General features: G+C 51.5%; 1 protein-coding gene across 2 annotated transcripts in view; it reads right to left on the bottom strand.

Annotated features, from left to right (window-relative positions):
* Positions 1–26,660, bottom strand: part of MEGF6 (multiple EGF like domains 6) — a 76,747-nt gene that overhangs the window by 9,981 nt on the left and 40,106 nt on the right. The window contains exons 1-18 of one of the 2 annotated variants that reach the window (XM_015648113.2): positions 26,366–26,654; positions 20,224–20,346; positions 13,735–13,860; positions 12,829–12,951; positions 12,102–12,224; positions 10,384–10,521; positions 9,689–9,811; positions 8,787–8,909; positions 8,014–8,181; positions 7,659–7,790; positions 7,439–7,567; positions 5,892–6,020; positions 5,649–5,783; positions 4,469–4,603; positions 2,007–2,132; positions 963–1,094; positions 415–543; positions 6–137 (exon numbers count right to left, since the gene is read on the bottom strand). In XM_015648113.2, the coding sequence (XP_015503599.1) occupies positions 6–137; positions 415–543; positions 963–1,094; positions 2,007–2,132; positions 4,469–4,603; positions 5,649–5,783; positions 5,892–6,020; positions 7,439–7,567; positions 7,659–7,790; positions 8,014–8,181; positions 8,787–8,909; positions 9,689–9,811; positions 10,384–10,521; positions 12,102–12,224; positions 12,829–12,951; positions 13,735–13,860; positions 20,224–20,346; positions 26,366–26,507 (2,368 nt within the window). In that variant the 5' untranslated portion in view covers positions 26,508–26,654. Of the gene's footprint in view, positions 1–5; positions 138–414; positions 544–962; positions 1,095–2,006; positions 2,133–4,468; positions 4,604–5,648; positions 5,784–5,891; positions 6,021–7,438; positions 7,568–7,658; positions 7,791–8,013; positions 8,182–8,786; positions 8,910–9,688; positions 9,812–10,383; positions 10,522–12,101; positions 12,225–12,828; positions 12,952–13,734; positions 13,861–20,223; positions 20,347–26,365; positions 26,655–26,660 lie in introns of those variants that run through there. The other variant, XM_015648112.3, reaches the window with a different exon arrangement.

Genomic DNA, 26,660 nt, shown 5'->3' with positions numbered 1-26,660 from the left:
CTCACTCTGCTCACAGCGGGGGCCCGTGTACCCGGCCTCGCACAGGCACTGCCCGGTCTCGGCGCTGCAGCTGCCGTCGCTGTTGCTGCAGTTGCAGGTGTGGGCACAGTCGGGGCCCCAGTGCCCCAGGTCACAGGCTGGAAAAACAGCAGGAGCCCATCATTGGTGTGTACCTGAGAGCATGGCATGGGCACAGCGCTGCCTTTTCCACTGGGCACAACATGCCTTGGGCACAGGGACAAACACGGCTGCAGAGAGGCCAGTGGCACTGCCAGCACCGCACAGACAGAGTGAAGGAACCAAAGGGATTTCTGAGAGATTTCCCTGGCAGAGGCACAGCAGGAAGATGAGAATGGAGCGACGGCAGCATAGCTTGGCACAGGTCAGAGAGGCCCAGGAGCACAGCAGCCGTACCTCGCTGGCAGTGGTGCCCTGTCCAGCCGGGTGGGCAGCTGCACGTCCCCGTCACCGGATGGCAATGCCCCTCGTTCCCACAGCTGCAGCTCAGCTGGCAGGCAGGGCCGAACCAGCCGGGTGGACACACTGCCAAGGGAAACAGGGACGGAATGCAGGTGGCTGTTGGAACCCTGGCCCTCAGAGAAGCCGCTGGGTACCACGGTGTTTCGGCAGAGCCGCGAGCACTGACACAGCTCTGACACAGCTCACGAGTGCAGGTGCTGAACGGGACGAGGGGCTCAGCATTTTGTCTTCCTTTCTCCTGCTGCAGAAGTTTCCCCAGTGGAGATGGGGCTAGAGGGACTTTGTAGTGCCCAGCCTGCACCCCAATGAGTGAGGAAACAGAGATGTACACAGTGCTCAGCCTGCCCTGCTGCACATGGCAGTGCCTAGTCAGTCACTGGATGCTCCACTTGCTGCAGCAGATGCTACAGCTCAGCTGAAAAAGCCCCATCCCAGCTGGAGATGGACATCCAGCTGAGGGACCCACCCCAGCCTGCACTCACCATCCTGGCAGCGCTGGCCGGTGTAGCCAGGCTGGCACAGACAGGCTCCTGTGGCAGGGTCACAGCTGGCATTGTTGGCACAGTCAGGGCAGATCTCCTGGCAGCCCAGTCCCCAGAGACCCTCAGGACAAGCTGGAGAGTGAGCAGACAGAGAACACACGGCACCGGGATCAGAGCCGAGGTGGCAGAGGGAAATGTCTGACCTTTGGGGTTCCCTCTGGCCCTCCCTGCTGTGCTCATGCAAGACGTGGACTTTTGTTCACAGCACGCGGCTGCCAGAGAGCACAGCACGGCCGTGCCTGTTCCACAGGCAGCGTGCAAGCCCTCTCTAAGTGCTATTCTGAGCTCACTCCAGGATTTTCATGCCAATTTTGGATTTGCATCCACTGGCAGGGAGCTCCAAGGGCTCCTCAGTGGGAAATGCTGCTGCTGGCACAGGGACTCTGTAGCTGCCGTCACACCATGGACAGCACATCAGTCACTGCTCCAGAACCCTCTGGGAGTTGGAGAGAAGGAGCAAAAGGCTAAAACTGCTAAAACCAGGGAAAAAATCCTTCTCCAACTAGTCCTAAGCTGCTCCAGGGCCTGGAAAAAAGGCAGCTTGAAATGTATGGTAAGCACTCTGCGCACATAGTTTTGTTGCTCAGCTAAACTCTTAGGAGCAGGACATCTCTATGTGACTAATACCTTCCAGCTGCTGCAATACTGCAGAATCATGCAAAAACTTTCAATTTTAGACTCTCTAGTTTTCCAGCAGTTAAAGAGTAATCTGGTGAAGGCAATTAAAAACATGCATCAATAAAGGAAGGTTCCTCTCCTACATTGAGGACTGTGACGACCAAAAACATCTTCATCTTTTTCATTGTGTTGTTTAAGACTCACCAACAAAAGCTGTGATTTTTTTCTAATTTCCCACTAAGATGATTCTAACTGCACTCAGGGTTTATAAAATGAATTTTAGTAAAAGAAAAGTAATAGGTCTACACCTAAATCCCTCCCTCTACAGCAAAATCCCTGAGTGCTTGCTCTGCTGCCCATGCTCACCTTGGGCACAGTCATGTCCTGTCCGGCCAGGTGGGCAGTGGCACTGCCCTGTGCTCCTGTCACAAGATGCTTCTCCACAGGCACAGGGATGTCGACAGCCTGGCCCAAATGTCCCCTCAGGGCACTCTGTGGAAGAACAGCCAGGTCAGAACTTCCCCCCCCCCAAGTTGCCCAAGAGCATTTTCCCAAGCCGGCCCTGCAGGCTAAAGGAGCCTCTGGATGTGTGGGGAATAGCCCAGCTGTGAGAGGTTCCCACCTGTGCTCATGGTTTAATGGGCTTGGTGGTGTTTGCTCAAAGGTTGGACTTGGTGATCTTGAAGGTCTTTTCCAACATTAATGATTCTGTGAGCCTGGGTGTGATCACTCTGAGCCACACTGGCCACCCCCAGCATTGCCTTACTCTGTCTGCCTGACACTTCTCTCTTGTTGCGTGTCCTTCCAAGTATTTCTTCATGCAGGAGTGACCACTCACATCCCCAAAAGCTGAGGCCAAACTGGTCTCCAGTCTTTGGACAAGGACTCTGCCCAAGCCACCCTGCTGTCTCTGGGCTGGGGTGCAGGACACCGGGGTTACAGCCCCACACCAAACCAGCCCAAGATGCTGTGAGGGGTTTTACCTCCCTGCCTGAATGCCTCCAGGATCTGAGCACAGGATTTTAAGAAGCAGCCAGGTTTGAGGTAGGACACAGATGGAAAGCAGGAAAAAGGCAATCCTTCTCCACAGGAGAGATAAATGCTTTTCCTTCCCTCTGCTCTGGATGCCAGCATGGTTCTGCTGATCCCAGCTCAGTTTGATCTTTGTATCCACTGCCACAATTTAGCAACCAGCTGGTGACATGCAAACTGAGGGCCCCAGACCAAAGATCCTTAAATCCTCTCTGAGTCCCCCACAAGAGCTCCATGCTCACCAAAGCCAAGGTTCTGTAAAGCTTCAGCAGAGGCGAACACACCGGCACTGACAAACCGCGGAGGAAACGCAGCGCCTCGATTTCCAGTGACACAGTGGAGTTTTTGTTATTCCTCCTCTTTGCTAATTGATGGCAGATGTTTGTCTTCACCCTTTAATAATTTCCAGATCCAAACAACAGCCAAGAGCCTACTATTTCTATACAAATATTTGTGTTATTTCCTGTGACTCCCCCCTACAGCCTTCAGCTCCTTTCTTACCCTTTTTAAAAATAACCCAAGCGGGAGCACCCAGCCTGACAAGGCTCCAGGGGCTCCAGGGGCCACAGCATCCCAGCACGGGGGCTCAGGGCTGGCAGACCCTGCCAGGGAACACAGCCCTGCAGGAGCTGCTCCCATCTCTCCTGCCAGCACTATGGCAGCGCTCGCATTGGGATTTTTGCTGCTTTCTGCAGCTCTTGTTCAGACCAAGCCCTGTCAGAGATGGGGCTCTGCACCATGACCCTGTGCTGGCAGATCAATGAGGCTGATGGTTTCAACTTCTGGGCTGTGGTGAGGCAGTTCTTGGCTAAACATCTGTTAGTGCAGAAACTCCCTGGATGCTCCAGTCAAAATCCAGATGCTGGCCACTTCCAACCTCTCCATGTAGTGTCTTCTGCTGCTGCAATCTGTCTTCAAGTGTCCAACCTTTTGCATTTTCTGCAGGACCCAACCAGCTGAAGTGGGTTCAGGAGGCCCCAGCCTCACAAGAGCAGGAGTGGGTTGATTTTTCAGTCGCCATTCAGCTCTGTGGTTGGCAGAATTTAATCTTTTCCAAGCACTGTGTTCATATTTTGTAATCATCACCTCGTGCCAATGACTCACTGCCTTTAGGTTCTCTCAAAGCACCTTTGTCTGCCCAAAGTGAAATTCTCTGGCACACAAACCACCCCAGGATCTTGAAATCTGCACCCTCAGAGCCTGAGTATTGGACACAGACATACACAGAGCTGGGCAGTTAATCACCATCCCATCAACTGGTCCTTCATGGCAAGAGCACAAAACTGCTCTTGGAGGTTCATACAGAGGCAGAAGCTTGAATCCTAATGTAAATTAAATGTAAAATACTCATTTTCACTTGCAGATGAAGCAGAGTTTCAATAAGGAATGGAGAACAGAGTAGAAAATATGATACTCTTGTGCTAGGCAGGGATTGCCAGGAAGGGAAAAGACATCAAGGCCAGGGAAAGATAATTAGATCCCAATCACCTCCATCTACCAACAGAGATGTCCAGTGGAAGGGTGAAGTGAGACCTTGTTCTCCTTTTCTGAATCAGGCTTGTTTTATACAAGGAATTCTCTCTCCCACTTTAAAGAGGCAGCAGCGTCTCAGAGACCTGTGGATGGCAGCTCCTGTGTCCCCTGAGGTCTCTACTGGCCACCCATCAGATCATCTGCAGTGGGCTGGGACTCTCAGGGGATTCTGGAAGTGCTTTTGTGTCATTTTGTGAAGCGAAATTGTGAGGACTGGTGAGTTTCCAGCACACACAGAGCTGCCCTGTATGGCACTGCCTTACCTTGGTCACAGTGCTCGCCGTGGTAGCCAGGGGGACACTCTTTGTGGCACTCCCCAGTGACAGGGTCACAGGGCACTCCTGGAGGGCAGCTACACCTCTTCTTGCAGCCATCCCCGTAATACCCAGGGTCACAGCCTGTGAGCAACCATAATTAGAGAGAAAGAAGCTCTGAAATTACTTGCATGGTGTGCTCCTGAGTGAGCAAGAGGTGAGACAGTCTGGGAGGCTGGAAAGCAAGCAGAGCTTTCCCCTGAGAAAATTAATGGGGAAAAGAGGTCATGGGAGGAGAAAGCTCTGAGGGTGCTTCATGGGAACAGAATGACACCAGATGACACCAAGCTGGGTGCGAATATGGAGCTGCTGAAGGGTGGGGGGGCTCTGCAGAGGGACATGGACAGGCTAGATAGATGGGAAAAATCCAGGGGTATGAGATTTAACAAGACCAGGTGCTGGGTCCTGCATTTTGGCCTCAACAGCCCCTGCAGCGCTCCAGGCTGGGGACAGAGTGGCTGGACAGCGGCCAGGCAGAAAGGGAGCTGGGGCACTGATGGACAGCAGGCTGGGCATGAGCCAGCAGTGTGCCCAGGTGGCCAAGACAGCCAATGGCTCCTGGCCTGGATCAGGAATGGGGTGGCCAGCAGGAGCAGGGCAGGGATTCTTCCCCTGTGCTCAGCACTGGTGAGGCCACACCTCGAGTTCTGTGTCCAGTTCTGGGCCCCCAATTTAGGAAGAACATGGAGGGGCTGGAGTGTGCCCAGAGAATGGCAGCAAGGCTGGTGAGGGGTCTGAAACACAAGTCCTGTGAGGAGCAGCTGAGGGAGCTGGGGGTGTTTATCCTGGAGAAGAGGAGGCTCAGAGGAGACCCCATCACTCCCCACAGCTCCCTGACAGGAGGGGCAGCCAGGGGGGATCGGGCTCTGCTCCCAGGGAGCAGCAACAGAAGGAGAGGACACAGGCTGTAGCTGTGCCAGGGGAGGCTCAGGCTGGACATAAGGAAGAAGTTCTTCCCAAAGAGCGGTCAGGTGTTGGAATGAGCTGCCCAGGGAGGTGGTGGAGTCACGGTGTCCCTGCAGGTGTTTAAGGAAAGCCTGGATGTGGCACTCAGTGCCATGGTCAGGGTGATGAGGTGGTGTTGGGCTTGATGACCTGCAAGGTCTGTGTGAGTGTGTGCCTCACTCACTGTGCTCGCAGCGCTGGCCGCGGTAGCCGGGTTTGCAGCGGCAGGAGCCGTCCCTGGCGTCGCAGTCCCGCGAGTTCTGCTGCACGCACTGGCACTCCTCCGAGCAGCCGGCCCCAAACGCCCACTTGGGGCACGCTGCAGGGACAGGGAAGAGCTGGTCAGCGACCCAGGGCGAGGGGCAGAAACCTCCTTCACAGAGAGGCTGGAACCCACAGGTAACCACGAGGAGGGGGACAAGCGTACCCAAGTGGCAGAAGCGGCCGTACAAGCCGGGATCGCACAGACAGGCTCCGTAAATCCGATGGCAATGACCTCGGTTGGCACAGTTGCACTTTTTCCTGCAGTGCTTCCCGAAAAACCCCTTGGGGCACCCTAGGAACAGAGAGAGGTTTCCTGGGAACACGAGCCGGTTTCAGCAGATCATTTAAATTGAGAGAAACACACGGGAACCAGAGCTGTGTGAGGCCAGGGATGCACTGAGGGAAGTGATGCAGCAATGGGGAGAGAGATCAGATTCCCTGCACCAGCTCCAAATCAGCTGTGCAGTGTCACAGGGGATGTCACTTGCTGCCACTCATCGTGGTGCTCCAGGGCACCCAACAGCTCTGCCCTCACTGTGACCAGCAACTCTGCTGGTTGGGACAGAAATAACCCACCCACAGGGCTTCAAGGGGTCAAGGCCATCCTCTGTGAGGAAGAAACCCATGAGGCTGCTCCTGTTGAAAAGCCACAGGGATATTTGCACTATTAAGTGAATAAAAGTATTGTTTTTTCTCTGTTATGCTAAAGATCTCAATATTGGAAGCACATGGCAGACAGGCTGTGTCAGCAGAGTGCTCAGGTCAGCAGCTGCCCAGCAGCACGTGCCTTGTCCCAACAAACAGAGGAGAAGAGGAAATGCCACCCTGGGACAACAGAGCAATTCTGTATTGCTTATTTTAATTTTACCTTCCTGTTTTCTCTCTGTCCCACTCAATCACCTACTTCCTACAGAAAGAAAAGGTCGAGGTATCTCTTGTGCTCATTTGCATTCTGCTTCACTCTTCTCCTTCAGTAATAGTTCCCATATGCTCCCAACATGTGACTGAAGTCCTTTTGTCTGAATCTGATTGTCTGTCTCTTTCTGGTTTTTAAATTATGTCCCCCAAATTTTAACCCTTTGGAAGAGAAATGAGCATCACCACCACTCCTTTGGGTACTTTGGGTAACTACTGCAGTCACAGCTTTCCAATGCTTTGGGTGGAAAATGCCTCCACGGTTTCCATGGAAATTAACCATGGAAATTGTGGGTTCGACAGTCTTTCCTGTGTCTGCCACTGAATGCCCCATGAAATAGAGATCTCTGCCCACAGTCATGGATGAGCAGGGACTGCAAAGGTCTTTGAGTGCAAAGACAAGACAGAACACCTGGAGCACTGTTTCATGGGGGAAGAATGTCATTTACCACTTCTTTTGCTTTTTAAAATGACATTTTTCCACAAAAGACCCAGTGGCTGATGGAATCAGATGGAGCAGGAATGTGCTTGAGCTGCTCTCCCTGGGATGGTTCAACAAGAGAGCTGAAAGAGGCTAATGAGCAGCTACAAAAGGACCAGTGTAGGGAACCCCATAGCAAACACTTCCAGGCTTCAGAGAAGCACATCTGAGACATCTGAGAGCGGCATCAGAGATGGCCAGAACACCCATTTATCCAGTGGTGGCAAATCTCTGCTAAAACATTGACACCAGGAAGGAGGAGGACAGGGATGGCCCCCAGCACCACAGGCAGGGTGAGGGGACACTGGACTCACCATCCTGGCAGAGCTCTCCAGCCACGCCGGGCGGGCAGCGGCAGGCACCGGTGGCAGGGTCACACGTGCCACCGTTCTGGCACCGGCAGCTCTGGCTGCAGTTGCTGCCGAAGGTGCCGGCTGGGCAAGCTGGGGAGGGAGAGGGAGATGAGGCTCAGCCTCACAGCCTCACAGCGCTGCATCTGCATGCCCCAGAGCAGAGGCCAGAGCTGCCACTCACTCTGGTTGCAGAGCACACCGGTCCAGCCGGGCGGGCAGTGGCAGCCGCTGCCCTCGGCACCGCAGGTGGCTCCGTTCTCGCAGTCGTCACAGGTCAGGCTGCAGTCGGGGCCAAACGTGTGCTCCAGGCAGACTGCAAAGAGAGGCACCACAGGTGAGAACCTCCCCGAGGCTGCTGCAGCATCCTGGGGAGTATGGGCAGAGAAAGCCCCGTGTGGAGGCTGTGGCAGAGATAAGCACAGAAAAGGCACTCAACAGGCCCGGTGTGTTCACCAGACAAACAAACCCAGCCTGCACCGTTATTCCTGAAAGCTCCAAGAAAAGTATGGCACTGACTGCTGCTGCAAAATGCTCACCAAATTTCTCTGACAGCGTGTGCTCCCCTCGTGCTTCCATCTCTTCCTCCTCTTCCTCGTAGTCATCGTTGAAGAGCTGGGTGAATTCATCTCGCAGGATGGCGACGTGAGGGATGGGGCGGATGACGGGGCGCCGGCCATCCAGGGCCTCCACCGTGTCCTCTGTGGCTGGGGGAGCAGGGACAGAGGTGACAGCATCACAGTGGGGAAGGAAACAAGGTCTCTGGGGGTGAACAGTGGGACAGGAGCTCTGCAACAGCAAAGGGAAACCAGAACTCTCTGCAGGTCTCAGGTTTGCAGCACTGATCTTGCCCTGTTCTGACACCTCTAAAACTTTCCCAGGTTGTTTGTTCAGGGATTTTTTTGCCTAGAGTGGGCCCAGGTCAGATAGGTGACCTCAAGATCTCTGTAGTGCTACAAATAAACAATCTATTATTTCTTATAAGGAAAAGCTGTAGAGGCTGGTGACTGTGGAAGGGGCTCTGGCTCTGTGTTTAACGTGGAGCCATCACTGCAGGCAGTGTAGCTATTGGAGGTGTAGCTGTGCCAAAACTCCCTGGACTTCTTTGGACCGTGCTGTGAACGAGGCTGAAACAGGACTGGTCCTGTCTGGGAAAGCTTTCCAGGGCTGGGGTGGGGCACTGCCACTGCTCAGGTGCTGGGAAGGATTTGAAAGAGGTGAGGTGCAGGGCTAAGGAGCTGCTCCTGGCTCATACAGGAGGCAGAGGAGGGACCCACTGCCCGGGCTGAGGCAGCTCAGATGAGGCACTTACCGATGCAGCTCCTTCTGTCTTCATCCAGCTTGTGCCCAATGTCACAGCCACACTGGAATGACCCTGGCTGGTTCTGGCATGTGTGTTCACACCCACCGTTGTTTGCAGAGCACTCATCCACATCTACAAAGGATGGGACACTCCAGTGGGACAGGAGCAGTGACAGGGACCCAGCCATGCCTGGCCATGCAGCAGTAATAGGCTGGTGGCATCCTCTCTGCTAAATATGTAAAGCCATCGACTCTAAAAATGGAGTTAAACCACCTCAGGGATTAGGGATGCCTGGGTTTCAACAAAAAATGTGCTGGGCTTCAGTTCCCATCCATTATTAATTGTGTGGGAACAGGTGGGTGTGTTTGGCTCCTTCCCCTGGGAAATGTTGAGAACTTTGGAAGTGAGAACAATTATTAGAGGGTTTTTTACCCCACATTCTTTCTGTTGAGAAGGTGGCTCATCAGAAAGCTGGCAGGAAAACTGGTAGGAGCTAGGAGAAACTGGAGGAAATGCCTGGCTGTTGGCAACCAGGTAGGACGATTTCTTGTTCTTCTAATTAAAAGTTTCATTAGTCACCATCTTGGCTGTGTATTATACAGACACTGTTATTTATCCTTATCCCTTGGGTGAAAGTGATGGGCAGTGCTGCCCTTTGGGGTTGAACATCAAATGGTTTTTGTGAATTAATGGGGTCAAGCCTGGGCCAGCTCACTCTGAGTTAGCCCAATCTGACCTCAATACGTTCAAAAATCCCACAGTCCCTCTCCAGTTGGGCTGGGCTTAGTGTAGGGGTTAGACCTGAGCTGCCCAACCCTGAACAAACCGAGGAGAGTGACAACAGGCAAATTAGATGTGGAGGGACCTATTCCCTGTGTATGCCTGGAGCCCAGTGAGCTGTTGGCACTCACCATCACAGCCACAGCCGTCAGTGCTGAGCCTGTACCCAGCATGGCAGGAGCACTCGTAGCCCCCAGGGTAATTGTAACAGTCCTGCTGACAACAGTGAGAACCGGTGTCACACTCACTGATATCTAAATGAGAAACAAAGCGTGTTAATACACTGCAGAGTGGTGACAGGAACTGCTAAACTGCTCCCTGACTAGTTCTGGTGAGCTTTCACTGATCTGCTGCCAAATGCTGAGCCAGGATTCTCAAGTTTCTCTTGAAATCAGGGAATTTTGTGTTAACAGATCATGCTCCCCATCGAGGGAGGAATCCTGAGTCCTTGAGGGAAGTTCATTGTGATTCCCAGTTGGGGACTGTGGTTACAGGTTTTGTGTCCTTACAAGCAGGGTGATCCCAGCTGACTGACTCCTGCTTAGGGCAGTTTCATCCAGGAAAAATCAATTAGTTTGGAAGACATAATTGCTGTCCAAGTCATAAGTGCTGTCCAAGTATATCTTGAGAGAAGTTTGGGGATATCTTTGAGTAGAGCAATATTTCATCTGCTCTCACTTTCCATCAGTTTCTATCCTCTTTAGCCTGTTTGAAGTGCACATACACGGTAGCCAAGAGGGATCCTGACCTAAGATCCCAAGAGGGATCCTCACCATTACCTGGGATGTGCGTGGAAATCAAAGTCTGGCTTTTCCCTGTTCCTTACCAGTGCATGACTTCTGGTCCTCTTCCAGCCAAAAGCCAAAGTTACAGGTGCAGACTGGGCCAGAGCTGGTGTGATGGCACATGTGGGAACAGCCCCCATTGTTGACTTCACAGCTGTTCACAATCTCCATCTCTATCCCTGGAAAAGGCAGCCTGGTTAGGATCCTGTGGGACACATCTGCATACACCGCTGGCCCCTGCCTGCCCCCGCTGCTGTGCCCCCACCAGCTCCTGGCACTGCATCCCTGCTGAAGATGGCATCTGCAGTGGGAAAGGATGGAAATAGCTCAGCACAGAGGCCACTGCTGGGCTGGGAAGTGGGGTATAAAAAGAAACCTCTGGATCTCACGCAGCTTCTTAGGGACGGGGTCGTGGAGCAAGCTCTGGACAATCTCTGGGATGAACAGGCTGCGGATAAAACTGCTCCCACTCCTGCCAAGCAGCAGCATGTGCTGCCAACCAAAAGTTGGCTCAGCCTCAGAGCAGAGCTGTTCTGGTGCCAGGGAGAAATGGGAGCAGCAGAACACAGCTAAGTAGGGAAACATCCAGATGCCTACAGCGAGAATCGTAGCTCCTGACATGTCAAAAGTGGTCGGCACAAACATCAATTGCAGCCATAGATCATCTGAGCTTGGCAAGGTTTCTGTAAACTTGTCTAGTTAATTAAGCTTTCTTAAACTAAAAGGAACTTGTTTCATGGAGCTTTGACTCAATCCTGAACCTCAGGAAAACAATTTCTGCCTTCAAGAACACTGAGTTTTTTGTGCATTCAGACCCATGGAGGATGAAAGAAAGGGAGCTTGATGCTTCCCAATGGATCTGTGCTTGTCAAAAACAAAAGCTGTGCCACAGTGAAAGACTTTTTCCAGATTTCACAACATGATTGTCATCCCTCTCTTCCCTTTTCTTATTAAAGCAGCACAAACAGGGTTATGCTTAAAAGAAACATGCTAGGAAGGGCAGGGAGAAACACCTTTCATGTGGAAAGGCTGCTTTGCTGACCCCAGGGCAATATCAGTGGTTATGGTGTGAGATTGCCTGTGTCTCTAAGAAGAAAGCTGTGTACATACTTAGGCTCTTAAATCTCATGTCATCATCCTGGTGCCCCATAATTGCTCTGTCTGATGCCTTTCAAGACCCCGTTTATGGCCTGCAAAGCCTTGTCCTCATACCCTTGCCAAGCTCCAGCAGCTGCAAGGGAACCCTCACAGCCCCCAGTAACACCAGCTGCCAGCACTGGGAATTGCCACGGTGGCTGTCATCTGTGAGGGGCTGGTGGCTCTGGCTCAGACTGGCCCTGCTGGGGTGCACCAGCTGCACAAAGCCGTGAGGACAGTCTGGCTCACTCTTGCATCACAGAATTTATTTATTTCCTTGATGTGATCCCTCCACTGGCTCAATTCCTCCAGTGACACATCTGCAGCTGACTGAGCTAGTCCAGCAGAGTCCCCAAGAGCAGAACTTGGCTTATTTGAAGCCAAATGGCTCCAAATCAATTGTCTTAACCAGCTAAAGTGGCTTTGTGGTAACTTTAAAGACTAGACCAAGATTTTTATCTTGGTGGGGGAGTAAACCGCCTCAAAACTGTTTGTGAAATCCTTCAGCAGAGATTGCCACAGCTTGGAGCTGGCAATTCCCAGAGGGCAGTGGCAAACATGTGCCTGCAGCAGCCCAGCTGTGCCCTGTCCTGCTGGGCAGGGCTGAGCCCGCGGTACTCACGGTAGCATCGCTTGCCATCCGCCCCCAGCTCGTAGCCCGGGTTACAGGTGCACTTGAAGGAGCCCCGGGTGTTGAGGCACTGGTGTGCACACTTGGCCAGCCCTGTCAGGCACTCATTCACATCTGGGAGAGGGAGAAACCATAGGATAAGTAGGCTGAACCTTAAACATCCTTGCAAAGGGACTATTGTTACGATATTTGAGTTCCGCACTGGTTTCTTGTATGCTAAACCCTTCACTGGGGTCCAGACCAAAAAAAACACCAAGTTAAGAATTTGGAATTGCTGTAAAGCTTCTCAGGAGATTGGATCACATGACAGTGGGACATTCACAGAATCACAGAATCAGTTAGTCTGGAAAAGACCTTTGAGATCATCAAGACCAATCTGTGAGCTAAAACTACCTTATCATCAGACCATGGCAGTCAGTGCCACATCCAGCTTATTCTTAAATAAAGAATAAAAGATGGTGACTCCACCACCTCCTTGGACACCCCATTCCAATGCCTGATCACCCTTTCAGGGAAGAATTTCACCCCAGTGGCCAGCCTCCCCCTCCCCTGGAGCAGCTGTCTGTTGTTGCAGAATCTCGAGCAGGGCTCTCGCACAGACAGCACCCGAGACATCCAAGGGAAGGCGTGTGCTCCCCTCTGTTCTGTTCACACTGAGCACTCCCTCATCCACGAGACACAGTGATTTCCCTCCAGGGGAGCTCTGCAGGGCACTCACCTTCGCAGGCCTTGCCATCAGGGGCCAGCTGGTAGCCGGGGTGGCAGTCGCAGCGGGCACGGCCGCGGTGGCTGTGGCAGCGGTGCATGCAGCCCCCGTTCCTGTCAGCGCACGGGTTCCTCACTGCAGCCAGAGCAGAGAGCCCGCTCATCCCACATGGATCCTGCCTCCTGTGCCATTGTGGGAGAGCGGGACAGAGCAGCAGGAAAGCCTGTGGTCTGTGAAAACCTCTTCTGCACCAGGCAGAGAGTCCCTGCTCCACCCATTCAGGATGATTTACAAGGTGTGAAATCCTGCAAAAGGCTGGCATTAAGCTGGATAAAACCCTTCCAGCAGAGGCTTGGCACTGGCACATCCCTCTGCAGAGATTTCAGAGCAAGTGCTGGCAAACTGCTCCATGTGCTCCTACCCAGAGGTTTGCCAGTCTCTGACCTGCCCCTGGACCTGGACAGATGCTCCAGACCCCACTGACTGCTGCATTTGTAACATCCCAGTGCTTCCTTTTTCCACAGCAACTTCACAGGTCAGGACTTCCCTCCTTCCTGCCTTTTGAATGCCAGCTGCTATGAATGAGAAAAACCTTGTGTTGTGTCCCCTTCAGCTCCTCTCCCTCCTGAGCCAGGAATAGGTCAGCCAGAGAGGGAGAGGATCCCACCCTGCTGCCACACTCTGCTGTCCCTCCACTCCCACAGCAGCTTGTGCCTCCATTCAATTTCATTTTTGTTGGCTACCCTCCTCCAGCTCTTCCCATCCCTTGGAACAAGCTGCAGGATATGTCCATGGCAACAAAACACAGGGAGTTTTTACTGGAAATCCCCCAGTCTGATCTGCTGGACATCTGAGCATCCCCATCCCGCAGCTCCCAGCTGGAAGCTCCCCAGCCCCCGGGCGCGCCCCAGGACTCACGGACGCAGCGCCTGCCGTCCTGGTGCAGCTGGTGGCTGTGCCGGCACTGGCAGCGGTGCTGGGCCAGGGTCACCTGCACACAGTCGTGCTCACAGCCACCGTTGTTCAGGGCACACGAGTTCAGAGCTGCAGGACAAAGGGACATGAGGTTTGGCACAAAAGGATGGCACCTGCATGAGCAAAGGGCACCCTTTGCACAGGACCAGGGCAGACTGCACATGCTTAAAACTCGTGAGAATTTAAGCCTAGAGCACATTCAGTGACAAGTTCATGGCTGACTTGATGAGCAAGGAGGATGTGAAGTGGGACACGGTGCTGCAAAAGCCTGTGGGCAGTGCAGGAGAGGCCGCCCACCACAGGCCCGGTGGGCACCCTGCTCTTTCAAGGCAAGATCAGCTCAACAGTGTTGGGTAGGAATTTAAAATGGTTCTTTCCCACCATAAGAGGCCCCAGCACCCTCCCTGAAGGTGATTCCAGGACACAGGGAGCTGGGTCAGGTCCTGTCCAGCACTACATGGGAGGGAAGCAGGTTTCCTGCCCAGGCATCCGCCCTCTCCGAAGGGTGCCGTGTCAGCAGCCAGGCTTCTGTGCCATTGCTGAAATTCCCATCCTTTTGTTTCAGGACAGTCTCTGCTGTGCAGTGGCACAGCTGGTTCAAGCCATTGCTGCTCAGAGAGTTGTACTCAGGCACATTCAGGTTTTCCTGTTACAAAAATTGAGTTTGTGGCTCCATGATGTGCAAAAGTCACCAATCACACAGGGCGAGGCCCAGCAGACACTGCCAGTTCTGCAAACACTCTGGGGAAAATGTTTTAAGATGGATCCTGTGTGTCCATACCTGGGCCAGGTGTAACAACCCCCAGCTCAGGGCTCTGACCAGCAGATTTCTGTGTGGAACCTGGGGCACGCAGGGTCCGTGATGCTGTGACCAGCAGCGTCCCCCAGACAGAGCACGCGGACATACAGCAGCAGGAGCTCTGATTTCACCCTCAGTGCAGGCAGGACTGGGAACTGAGCTTCCAAACTGGAGTTCCTGGCTGTGCCACAGCATTTCTGTGTGGCCTTGCGCAAGGAGCCCGGCAGATTCCAAAGATTCAGGAAACAGAAGGTTTTGCCTGGGCTACGGCACAAAACAGACCCCGTGACCCAACGTGTGGGCTCCTGACAAGCCTGCTATCATTAATCAGCCTGGGAACAGCTTCCTCCTGTTCCTGTAATCTGGGATGTCTCTGCAAGATCAGCAGAGGAGCGGGATGTTTAACTGGGATGTGAGCACCTTGCGAGCAGCCAGGGGAATGTGTCAGAAGCTTTGTTTTTACTGAAGCTCTCCAGGACCATCAGCCTTGGATCCAGGAGGAATTTGAGCTGGGAATCAATACAAGGAAGGACTTTCTGGAGCTGGATCCATGAACTCTGGTAAAGAAGCCATTGTGGGATAATGGCTTGCCTCCAAAGCCATCCAAGTCCCCTCTTGGAGGGGGATGTCTCCCGAGTTAACCCACCCAACTCTTTATGCACTGAGCTTCTCCAAAGAGAAGTGTCTCTTATGAGAATTGGGAAATTGGCCTTTAAACCCTGTTCTGTCTCTTAGAAGCCACCAAAGCGTCACAAGCCTCTGGGCTGGTGGAACATGGCTCAAGCTGGCCCCAGTCCAGGATGGAAACCCAGCCCTGGCTCCCATAAGCAGAGCAGAACGATGAGCTGTGGTCTCACACGTTTCTGACCTAATTTTCAAACTCCAGAATAAACTAATGTGCTGGCTCAGAGGAATCTTATAGGAAAGCTAAAAATATCTCTAATGAAAACCATCTTTCCCCAGGCTGATCCCTCAGGTGATCACAGTGCCCTCCACAACCTCCAGAGCTTTGGAAGCAGGAGAGCCTGGAAAGCAGCTGCCAGCAGAAGTCTCTGCTTATAACACACCTCTGAATCCCAAGGCAAGTTGGGTCCTTGCTTTTGTATGTTAGAGAAAACAAGTATTTGGCTCAGGACAAAAATAAAGGCAAAAAAATATATGTTTACATTTTTTTCTGCACACCATTCCCCTGCAAAAAAAAATCTGCTTTAACTCAGAGCTGTGGATCACCCTCCTTCCAAATGTTAAAAAAGCTCAACTTCTCATTTTTTCCTCTAATTGGCTAAAGAACATTTGGGGGAATAAAAGAAGCTTGACAGGGTCAAAATTTTGCCATACAAAACATAAGGCTGGAGCAAGAACTTGGGGTTTATGTTAGTTGTGCTGGCATTGCTTCCTTTAATCCATTTACAAGGAAACAACAGAAATTCTCAACGTTCCTGAAAAGCTCTGGGTCAGAGTTACACTACTCAAACTCTAGCAGAGATGGGTGGTCATTTAAAAATATTCCAATATATTTAAGTCTTTAATAACATATATTCAAAAATAGCCATAAATAATGTGCTTGTTTGAGAGGTTTTTTTTTTAATAAAAAAGAAGTCAAACAATGCTGATGCCTGCCAAAACATTCCTTCATCCAGGAAAAGCACTGGGCCAACATGGAACAAGCCAATGAATCTTAGGTCTAAAACAACCTCCCAGGATGCAGTTATTTGGATGAATTTGAAATCTAAATAAATAATAAAATAATAAATAAATTTATAAGCCTGCTTACAAACTCCTGTAAGACAAATGAAACAAATTGGAAGTCTGGGTTCTTCCACACGAGATTTCAGGAGACAGAGCCTGTGTGAGGCTGGGTCTCCTTAGCTGGCTCCTCGCAGAGTCACAGCCAGCAGACCTTGCTGCTGGCCTTGTTTTAATTATTGCTCAGGATTTTTATTCTGTTTACAGAGCCACTCTAAAAATATTTCCATTCCCAGATGCTCTGCCGAGCTTAACATTTCTGTGACAAGGCTGCCAAGCTCAGTGTCATCCTGTACATCACACAGATTTTTGTAATTACAGCTCAGACAGATTTTCCACAGATGATATTTCAGTGTCTGTGAGAGGGAGGTTCCTTCCAGCCCCGCTGTCTGAGGGGAGTGCTGTGCTGCTGGAAGATGCTGCTCCCAGATTCTGACCCTCTCAGGCCTGGGAAATGGATAAAGAGGGATGGAAAGGAGATTTTTGTTGCTGACTGCACCCAGGAAGTGGATCTATGCAGCAGCAGCTAACACAGGAGGGGATTTAATACCTGATCTCTGCACCCTCCAGCTGCCCTTCTGACTTTCCCTCTCGCTTCTCCTCTTTCCTCTTTCTCACCTTTCCTTCAGATTCAAGTGGTTTGCCACCAGAAGCAGGAGAGTGACTGTGAGCAGCTGTAACCAGAACTGAGCAGGATGTTCCTTCTGCAGCATCACACAAACCCCATCGATTCTAAGAAAAGGCTGAAAAATGTGTGACTGGGCAAAGAAAAAGTCAAATTCCCTAAAATGTGTGAGCTGTCTGCAAAATGAAAAGCCCCAGCAAGCACACGTGGTCGCTGACTCCCTGCACACACAGTTCAAGCCCACACAAACCTCCTGGCATGGTCCTTCTGTTCATTATATCATCCCTATCGCTGAGATTTCTTCATTTGAAGTTCTCCTAATATAAATAGGGATCCATCATGTAATCCCAAACTGATTTATCCTAACCTCAGACAACTTCCAGAAACATGTTGTGTGTTAATCCAGACCATCCCTCTGCTCCGCAGGCCAACAAAAGCAATTGGCTCCCATTAAACCCCTTGGCCTGGCCTGCATCCCTCTGCTGAAACAGTGGAGAAGGACCTGGAGATGTCAGCTTCCTGCCTCCTGCCCATGTGGTTCTGATAAAGAAAGAGGTAATTTCAGGACGCCCAAGGCCTCTCTTTGTTCTGTTTCACTCACAATGGAAGCGGCTGCTCCTTTTCTCCCTCTCTCAGCAGCAATTTGAACAAAGGCACAACAAAAGGATCCTGCACAACAGAGCTGCAGAGCTCCAGCAGAGGCTGAGAGTTGGGCACAGGAAGGGGATTTTAAGCCATTTTTGTGCTGTCCTGAGTCACAGCCCCAGGTACCAGCTAACCCTGGAGAGCTGCCTTGGCCACGCCAGCGCATTTTGGGAGAATTCTGGAGCTCCAGCTCAACACTGCCAATCCATCATCACAGCCTTTGTGGGTTTTGTGGGCACCTGAAAGCATTTAAAGAATTAGGTCCGTGATTTGACAGCCCTTAACTAGAAACTTGACTGCAAAGGCCTCTTGCTGTCTCCAGAACACTCTCACTGGGGCTGTCAGGAGCTTCCTACAGCCCAAATTTGTGCTTGTCCCAGTGTGGAGCTACAAGGTTCCCTGAGCAGAAGGGGAGGGATGGGAGGGATGGGAGGGATGGGAGGGATGGGAGGGATGCTTTCTCCAGTTCCCTTCATTCCTGGCCTATTCCCTATAGTAGTGGCCATATTTTGTGTTTTAACAGCACAGAATCTCTACAGAAAATGAGAGGACATCCCAGCTTGAAGAGAAAAGCAGCTCTGAGCAGTTACCCCAAATCCCTCAGAATGGACCACAGGGCAGCCTGGTGTCTGTGGGTACAACAGGACAGCCACAAACACCAGCAGAGGAGTCACCTCTGAGCCTGAGCTGTGTTCTGAGCTCTTGGAAAGAAGAGATATTCCACCCCTCCTCATATCCAGTTTAATGGGTTAGTACAGGGCTCTGTGAAGGTGCGACATACACACATGGACAGGCACAAAAGCATAAAGAGGAAAAGCCACCAGTCCTGAAATGAGAAACCCCCATTTTAGATCCCACTCTGTTGATATTTTAGAAACATTATTAGCTAGTTGAGCAGTGAGAGGTTTTTATTTGCCTTGCCTGGTCTGCTCTGATTTCCTGGGTGCTCTGGATCCCAAGGGTACCAGCACCACAAAGTCACTGCAGATCAGACCAGATCCTTCAGGCTCTGCTCCCCACAGGTTCAGAAACTGCCCCACTTATTCCTATGGATATGGATTTCATGAACAGAGACCCCTCACTTTTGGCAGATGAATTCCAGCACTGCACATTATGGCAAATACTTGCTCACAAGTTTAATGCAAAGCAGGTTTGCAGCACTGGGCACAGGCAGCCAGAGCAGGGCAGCTCTGCCTGCCTGGATCCTGTGGGAATGATCAGCTACACCAGCAGGGAAGCCTGGAGAGTGAAAGAAAATGATGCAAATTCCTCTTAAAGAAGAGATTCCTCCCTATAGCGACCCATTTTATGCTTTCCTTGAAAACTGTTCCATCGTCTGGGGCTGGCGCTGCCAGGAACTCCCCGTGTCAGTCTGTCCCACGATTTATTCTGCAAGGCACAGGCAGCTGCAGGATTGCTGCATGCCACAAGAAAAGGAGCAACATATTCCAGATTGGCCAATTAGGAGATGACAGACCACAGCACACTTACATGTGAGCGGCAGCAGCGCGTCACCCCGACACGAGCGCTCCAGTTCAGGGCTGGAGCAGCAGCAGGCTGCCAGGGCTGGCTTGGTCCCTTATTTGCCATCCTCTTCCTTCTGGATTTTTCCAGTGAAATATGGGGTGCTTGGGGATCTTGCACCTTAAATCTCACTTGTTTGGGTGTCATTATGTGCTGGAGGCAGCTGTGGCCAGATGTGCGCCAGTGCAGAGCTGGGCACGGTGGGTACATCTTCCCTGGATGGATTTTTCCTGCTCACAAAGCCATTGCCAACTGGAACACACAGGCTCGCACAGAAGACTCTGGAGAGTGACTGTGTTCCGAGAAAACCCAGCAAATGGTCTCTGCAAACACCAGTGCCCAGGAATTCTTTCCACTTGCATGAAAATAACCCTCAAATAATGGAAAAATGTGTCAAATGAAGCTGTGGGGGAGAAATGGTTTAATTAAAACAGCCATAAATGCTGGAGGCATCTGAGTTCTACTCTGAGCTTCCAGTTTGGGGCTGGCAGATAACATTTCAAGGAATCGGCCCCAGGATCAGCTGCAGGGCAAACCTGGTGCCTGGATGGTGATGGTTGGACAAGCACCATCCAAGAGGATGCATGACCACCATCCCAGAGAAGAAGGTTTTGGATTATTATGGCCTCAATTCCCCACAAAGCCACATTTATTATCACTTGTCCATCACATCTGCTGCCCACAGCATGGGCTGGGAAAATACTGAGGTCAAAATGAAGCCTGACTTGAGATTTCTCATAATTTTATTTCTGTATCTGTTCTGAGAATGCCGTATTTGACTTACCCTGTATCGAAAGCAGAGGCACCAAAGCACTTGGGAGTTACTTCTCTCAAACCAGAATAAACTCTGGGCCAGCAAAGCAGCCCCAGTTGCACATGACTACAGTGGAAGAGCACTAAATGTTTTGAACCCAGGGACAGAAACTGAGGGAAAACACAGGGACAAGAACAACACACAACCCACCAGCATCATTTCATATTCCAGGCAGAGGATGGGTGGGAGTGAGGAAATCAAGGTTTTCTGTACAGTGCCATGGATTTACTGGTAGGAAAAGGGCTGCAAAGAAGAAGAGGTTCCCAAGGAATTCCTTACCAAGGCAGGTCCTGCCGTCCGTGTGCAGGCGGAAGCCGGGCTGGCACTCGCAGTAGTAGGAGCCCAGGGTGTTCACACAGCGCTGCTGGCAGCCCCCGTTGTGCACCTGGCACTCATCAACATCTGCAAAAAAAATGCAAGGCACGAGTGGTCAAAAACTCAGGCGAGTGGACAGGAAGGTGTCTGAGCTCAGGAATATTTCTCCTCTGTTGCTGGGCTCCAGATCTGAGGAATTAAAGCAAAGAGAACAAGATCAGCCCCATTTTGTTATGTTCAGTCAGATAAGCTATTGGTGAAATTCCAGGGACAAACCTGCAATCAGTGAACAACAACCACAAAAACCCCATCTTACTTGTCAGTCAGCACAAACCATCCTCATCTGATCACCTGACAGGGGTCACCTTTCCCACTGACTCCAAGATAATGAATTAATTCACATTTTACACTTCCTTGCTCATCAAAAGAAATGTTACGTTTCTGGAGCAGATTTCTTCCTGTGCCATAATCAGAAATTTGGAGATGATGTGGACAGAGCTGCACAGCTCCTTAATTCCTGTCATTTGTGGGTGCACAGGTGTGCACCTACACCACCTTTGAGACTGGAAAGGATCACAGGGGGGATCCAGATCCACACGAACAGCAAAGCACCCAACCAGCCATTCCCTTCCCCATGGAGAGAAAAACTCCAGCAGCTTTGGGTCTCCTCGTGTTTCTCTTTGCACTTTCTGCACCTCCAGCTCACCATGCCCCTCCCAGCGAGGACCGCCCCGAGCCGAGCTGAGTTCCCATCTCCGTCCCATCCACAACTGTTACTAAGAAGATAAAGAAACATTTCCCGAGTGAATCATGGCAGGGTGGGGGCCCGGCCGTGTCCTCGCACGCCAGAGGTGCAGGAACGTGCCCAGCCCTGCGCCCGGTGCCCAAACCCAGCCCCGCTTCACCCACAGCTCCACTGGGCAGGCAAAGGACACACAGAAAGGAGAAACGCAGCTTGGCTGAGCCAATTTTTACGTTTGTCAGATTAATTGCCAAGAAAATCAGCCAGCAGCAAGGGAAGGTCTGGGTCAGGAATGGAACGGGAAGCGAAGTGGGAAAGGTGACGCCTGTTTTGAGTTGGTGTTTCTGAGCTCTGCAGTGATAATACAGAATTACTCTTTTCTCAGAACACTTTTCTTAGCAAGGCTTAAAACATTAAAACCTAAAGCTCAGAGATCATAAAAAGCCCTCGTGTCGCAGTGATTCCCAGAGAAACCTCAACCTTGTCTTGGGGTGTCCTGCGACACTGGCCATGCTGGGCTCCTCCTGCAGAGCTCCCACTGCAGCTGTGGTCTCCAGCAACCCAGCAAAATGCTCATTTCTGTAATGCCAGCCCTTTATTCAGAGGACTGAACCTTTTAGGAGGTTCTAATATTTTCTTCCTGTTTTTTCCAAGACAGACACTTAGCAATGAAAGAAAGGAAAATGAATAGATTTTTGAGGTGAAACATAAGCTTTGAGTGATGCTCTCTGAACAGTGAGCCAAAGCAGCTTTTCAAGGAGAAAAATGTGATGGCATGAGTCTGAGATGCTGGTGAAAGCAACCTAATTCTGATTAAATCATTTTCCTCTGCACACATTTGGGATACTACAGAGCCCTAGAGGCCCTGAGGCACTCCCTACTCATCTCTGTGGGCAGGATTAGCTATTAATACACAGAACTGGCTCTATTCAGCTCAAGAATAGGAAAACTGGGGTTTGGGAAGGTTTTACATAGCATAATAAAGTTTTTTGGTCTGGATTTAAATGACTATTCCACTGCTTCCCTTCAACTCTAATCTGAAACCATAGAGAATTTACTGTCCAAGAAATTTAGTGATGTGTTGAGTAAACTTCTTACTTTCACCCCATTACTCATACTCAGTAATTTTACATCTCCTCTCTCCATGTCTCCTCTTCCCCCTTTGTACTTTTCACCTTCTAAATCTCCATGATTCCAGAACTGTCCCCACCCCAACCCCCTCCTGCTCTGGGAGAGCAGCCAGTCCTTCCTTGTGCCGTGGCCGTAGAATCACCCATCACCTCCCCTGGCTCCACGTAACCCACCCCCTCCCGGAGTCCCTCTGATCTTCTCTGCAGCACCAGGGAGATTTTGGGACACCCTGCACAGTGGTGTGACCAAAAAAAACTGTGCCCAGGGGCAGAGAGGGGGCAGATCCACCACCCAACCCTGGCAGCGGCAGCATCTCCAGGTGTGCCTGAGGCTCACCAGCGAGCGACTCAGCCGGGAACACGGATTGGGAAGCAGCAGGAGCTGCTCCCAGGGCCACGAGGAGCAGCTCTGTGAAGGGTCACGTTGCCCCTGGTACAGGTCCTGGCAGCAGGAGCCAGAGCCCTACGTGACACTGCGTGTGCTGTGGTTCGTGGCACGGCGGGGTTATTTTCCTACTGGAGAGCTGACAAAATCTGCTTGAAATTAGTATTACCAAAGGAAAGAAAATGAGAAGCATACAGGCTTCTCTTCAGCTGACTCTGAGCAAGCCAGAGCCGTGCCAGACAGAGCTTGCCAAGCCCTGCTCTGCATGCACAGGGCAGTGAGTACCAGGCAAAGCCAACTGAGACAGGAGCCCAGTGCAGCAAGGGCTGGGATCAATGGGCAGGGAAACATCTCTGCTGTGTAAAGAAACTGGGATTCATGTCTTCTGCAAGGAAGGCTCATTCCAGCCTCTTCTCTGAGCAGAAACACTCCCTGGAACCTCAGATACCTACATGGACTAACACAGGTGATACAGCAATCAAACACAGGGAAGAGGAACACAAAACCGAAATAAAAAAAGGGGCACAGAGTGAGGAGATGGCTTTGGATCCCTGAACAGACACAGGTCCTTCCAGAAGGAATACTGATTTATCTCCAACAAGAGCTACATGTAGGGGGGAAGAAAGTGGCAATAGCAGCTCTACAAAGTATTAGATATTTAGTACACAGGCAGTTTATCTCCCTGCAGGGCTGAGGAGGAGGCGATGGATCCCAGCTGGAAGCACAGGCAGGAGGAGCACTGCAGAGGTTTGCTCTGTCTGGCCAAGCAGCAGTGCCAGGCTTTAATCCCTGCAGCAATTAGCCTGGATTACAGAGCAGGGCTGCAGGGAAAAGGCTAATTAAAATCCATTGAGATGAGCATGTGTGGGATTTACTGAGTTTATCTTTCCAGTACCAGTTTGTTGAAGACAATTCAGCAATTTCAAGAAGTAAAAAGGCTGAATGGAGAGGACCCAACAGTCCCTGCTCCTGGGCAGGGGAGCACAGCCATCCCACACTATGGACAGATTAGAATAAAAAAACCCTCTGCATTACTTAATTTCTTGCATGTGTCACACAGTCCCAACATGAATAACCTGAGGAATTCAGATACCCTATTATTCCACACCCCCGTGTGCAGACAAAACAGGCATGGCAAGGTCCAACAGTGCAAGGAGGCTACGGGAGAGGACAATGCTTCATCCCCTCTCTGCTACCCTGAACGTTTTTTCCTCTCCTAGGCTGGGGAAAGATGGCTGGGAGGGTGAGTGACTCACTGGAGGGAAGAAAAAGGCCATTTGGGGCAGTCAGAGCACTCAGCTTTCATCTCATTCTAAACCAGGCATTTGAGAAATCCCCAAAAGCACTTAATGAGATGCAGGGAGTTATTGAGGCCACTGCAGGTGGGAGATGCCCAGGGCTTTCCCACACCACCTCTGCCATCCTCAGCAGCAGATTCCAAAGGCACCTGGGGAATGGATGCATCAGCTTTACAACAATCTGATGGAGTGAAAACACTGCTTTGCCTCAGTCCCTGGCTTTGTCCTCAGCTCACCTTTTCCTGCCCCGGAGCACCAGGGCTGGAAGAGTCTCCCAGCTCCCACTTGTGCTCCCGTCTGCCTCGGGATGGGGCTGCAATTAGGAATTAGTCAGTGCTGAGCAGAGGTGCACGCAGCAACAAGCGCCTGGACTTGCTCTGGACTTGCTGCTGCTCTCACCCTCTGCAGCCTCCTTTCATCACTGTTTTACCCCGTTCCCTGGGCAGGCTGTCACTCTGGGTGAAAGATATCCCTGTGCCATGCCATGGAAGCCAACAGATTCCCAGACACCGACCTGGGAACGGAACCTCCAGGTCGCTGTTGAAGGAGCTAATGGAATATGATCAAACAACAGCTCTGCTGGTTTCAGGCTGCTTTAGAGGTTCACAGAGAGGATATCACAGCACCAGGCCCACATCACCGTGATGATGGATTGTGAGTCCCCAGCAGAGCACAAAGCTCCTCCTGTAAGGGTGGCTGTGTCAGAACACAACACCCAGCACTGCCATCAGCCATCACACTGACACCAGGACCCAGCAGAGCCCTGGCTGTGCACACAGGGCACATCAAGGCACCCGAGACCCCTGTGAAAGCCACAGCATTACTGCACAAAGCACCTCCTCTCTCTCCTGTCACGCACAAAGCCGCTGGTGACGTGCACACAGCAGAGCCTTGTGCCGCGGCAGCTGCCTGCTGAGGGGACACGGCTGTGGGGACTGCATGGAAACCAGCACACAGACCCTAAAAATCACACCAAGACAACATCTGGGACTCTAAAAGGACACCAAGAGTGCTCCTCTTACCTGTCAAGGAGAAGCTCAGGCAGTGAAGGAAAAATGAATCAAATTAACCAAACCCACAGTGACACCAGTTTAGGATGAGTCATGAGATGGATGAAAGTGAGAAAACCCCTCAGCCTCAGAGGTACCTCACACCAAAGATAAAGCCAAGGATGCACAGAGGTACCTGTCCATGGAGCTGAGAGAAGCAGAGTCAGGATCAGGATCTGATGAATGCTGTGTTAGGGAAGGTTGGATTCAGCAAAAGCTGGATCTCAGAAACTTGTCTTGGAGAGTTACTTAGAGCCAACACAGTCAGATGGAAACAGCAAACACAATCTGAGTTTGAGACAAACATCTGATCTACAAATAACAAAGCAGCGACTCACCCCTTTCTGAAGGTCTGGCACATCTCACAACTATTCTGATATCACTTTATAACCGACTGCTTGGGGCATTTATTTATTAGCATTATCTCAGGATGAGATAATGCATTCCTTGATGTCTACATTACGCCCAAGCATCCCAAGTCTTTAGCAACCTTCACATATTCTCTATTATTTTCTAAATCTCCAAAGCTTTTCCTGCTGTGGAGGCAGCCGAGCACACACGCAGAGGGAAGGGGGGTGCAGTGGCAGAACTCACACCTGGCTCCATGTCCTCATCTCCCACCCCACGAAAGCCACGTGCAATGGGAGCACCAAGGGCTCCATCCCCTCCACCTGCTCCATGGGAAGTCTGGCCAAGCGCTTCCCACGCTGCAGCAGGCTGGGAATTGGCTTCCAAAAGACACTGAGGCTGAATGTTCCAGTGCAGTGATCCCTGACACGGCTCCTCTGCCTGCATCCCCCAGCCATGCCCAGCTCCCAGCTCCAGGCACTGCTGCCAGAGGATTCCCTGTGCACAAAACCCAGCCCCAAGGAACTCTGAGCCCCGTCCTGTGTGAGAATCTACCGAGCAGCACTCACACAGCCCAGCAACCCAGAGAAAGGCATCGCTTTTTCATGTTAAAAACTTAGCAAATTTCATTTTTTACCCTTGACTGGGATGAGATCCTTTGGAGCTGAGGAAAAAACTGAATCTACATACCCTAACAAAACACATGCATTTGGCTTTTTAAGGAATGTGGCACAGGAGCTATCTTTAACCCAGCTGGACAGCAACAGATGTGAAGAAACTCCTGTTTCTCTCCCCCTCTGCCAGAACTGATTTTTTCAGAGTAAGAAATGCACTGAATAATAATAATAACAACAACAATAATAACAATATTGATAATAATATACTATATATTATCTATAATATTAAAATAATAATGCAAAAAGAAGTCTAATCATACAAAGCAGAGGCACATACATACATACAAAGCACAGTATATACAGTCAGGTCACCAGTCTGTCACTTGGGTGGCCGCCAGCCTGAGATCTCCACCCGGCAGGATCTGGGGTATCTGGGGACAAATCCCTCGAGGCAGAGCCCTGCAGGGAGCCCCAGCCCGGCTACACAGAATCCGAGAAGAGCCTGGCTCTGCAGGGACCTTCCTGGTCCCCACGTACCTGGCCGCAGGTCGGGGTACCCCGCTCGCCCCAGGTAGCAGGGGTAGCAGCTCCTCCACAGGTAGCGGTAGTGCTCCCCGGAGGAGCCCGGGATGCCCCCCAGGCAGCCCAGGCACCAGAGCAGCGCCCAGGGCCGGCCCATGACCGCGGCACGGAGCGGGGATGGAGCAGGGACGGAGCGGGACAGAACGGGGCTGGAACGGGACGGGGCAGGAATAGAGCGGGGATGGAACGGGACGGGGCAGGAATAGAGCGGGGATGGAGCGGGACGGGGCAGGAATAGAGCGGGGATGGA

The sequence above is a fragment of the Parus major genome, chromosome 21, assembly GCF_001522545.3.
Source record: "Parus major isolate Abel chromosome 21, Parus_major1.1, whole genome shotgun sequence".
Taxonomy (NCBI): domain Eukaryota; kingdom Metazoa; phylum Chordata; class Aves; order Passeriformes; family Paridae; genus Parus; species Parus major.
Note: the sequence above shows the minus strand (reverse complement) of the source record. Positions and strands in the feature narration are given on the sequence as shown.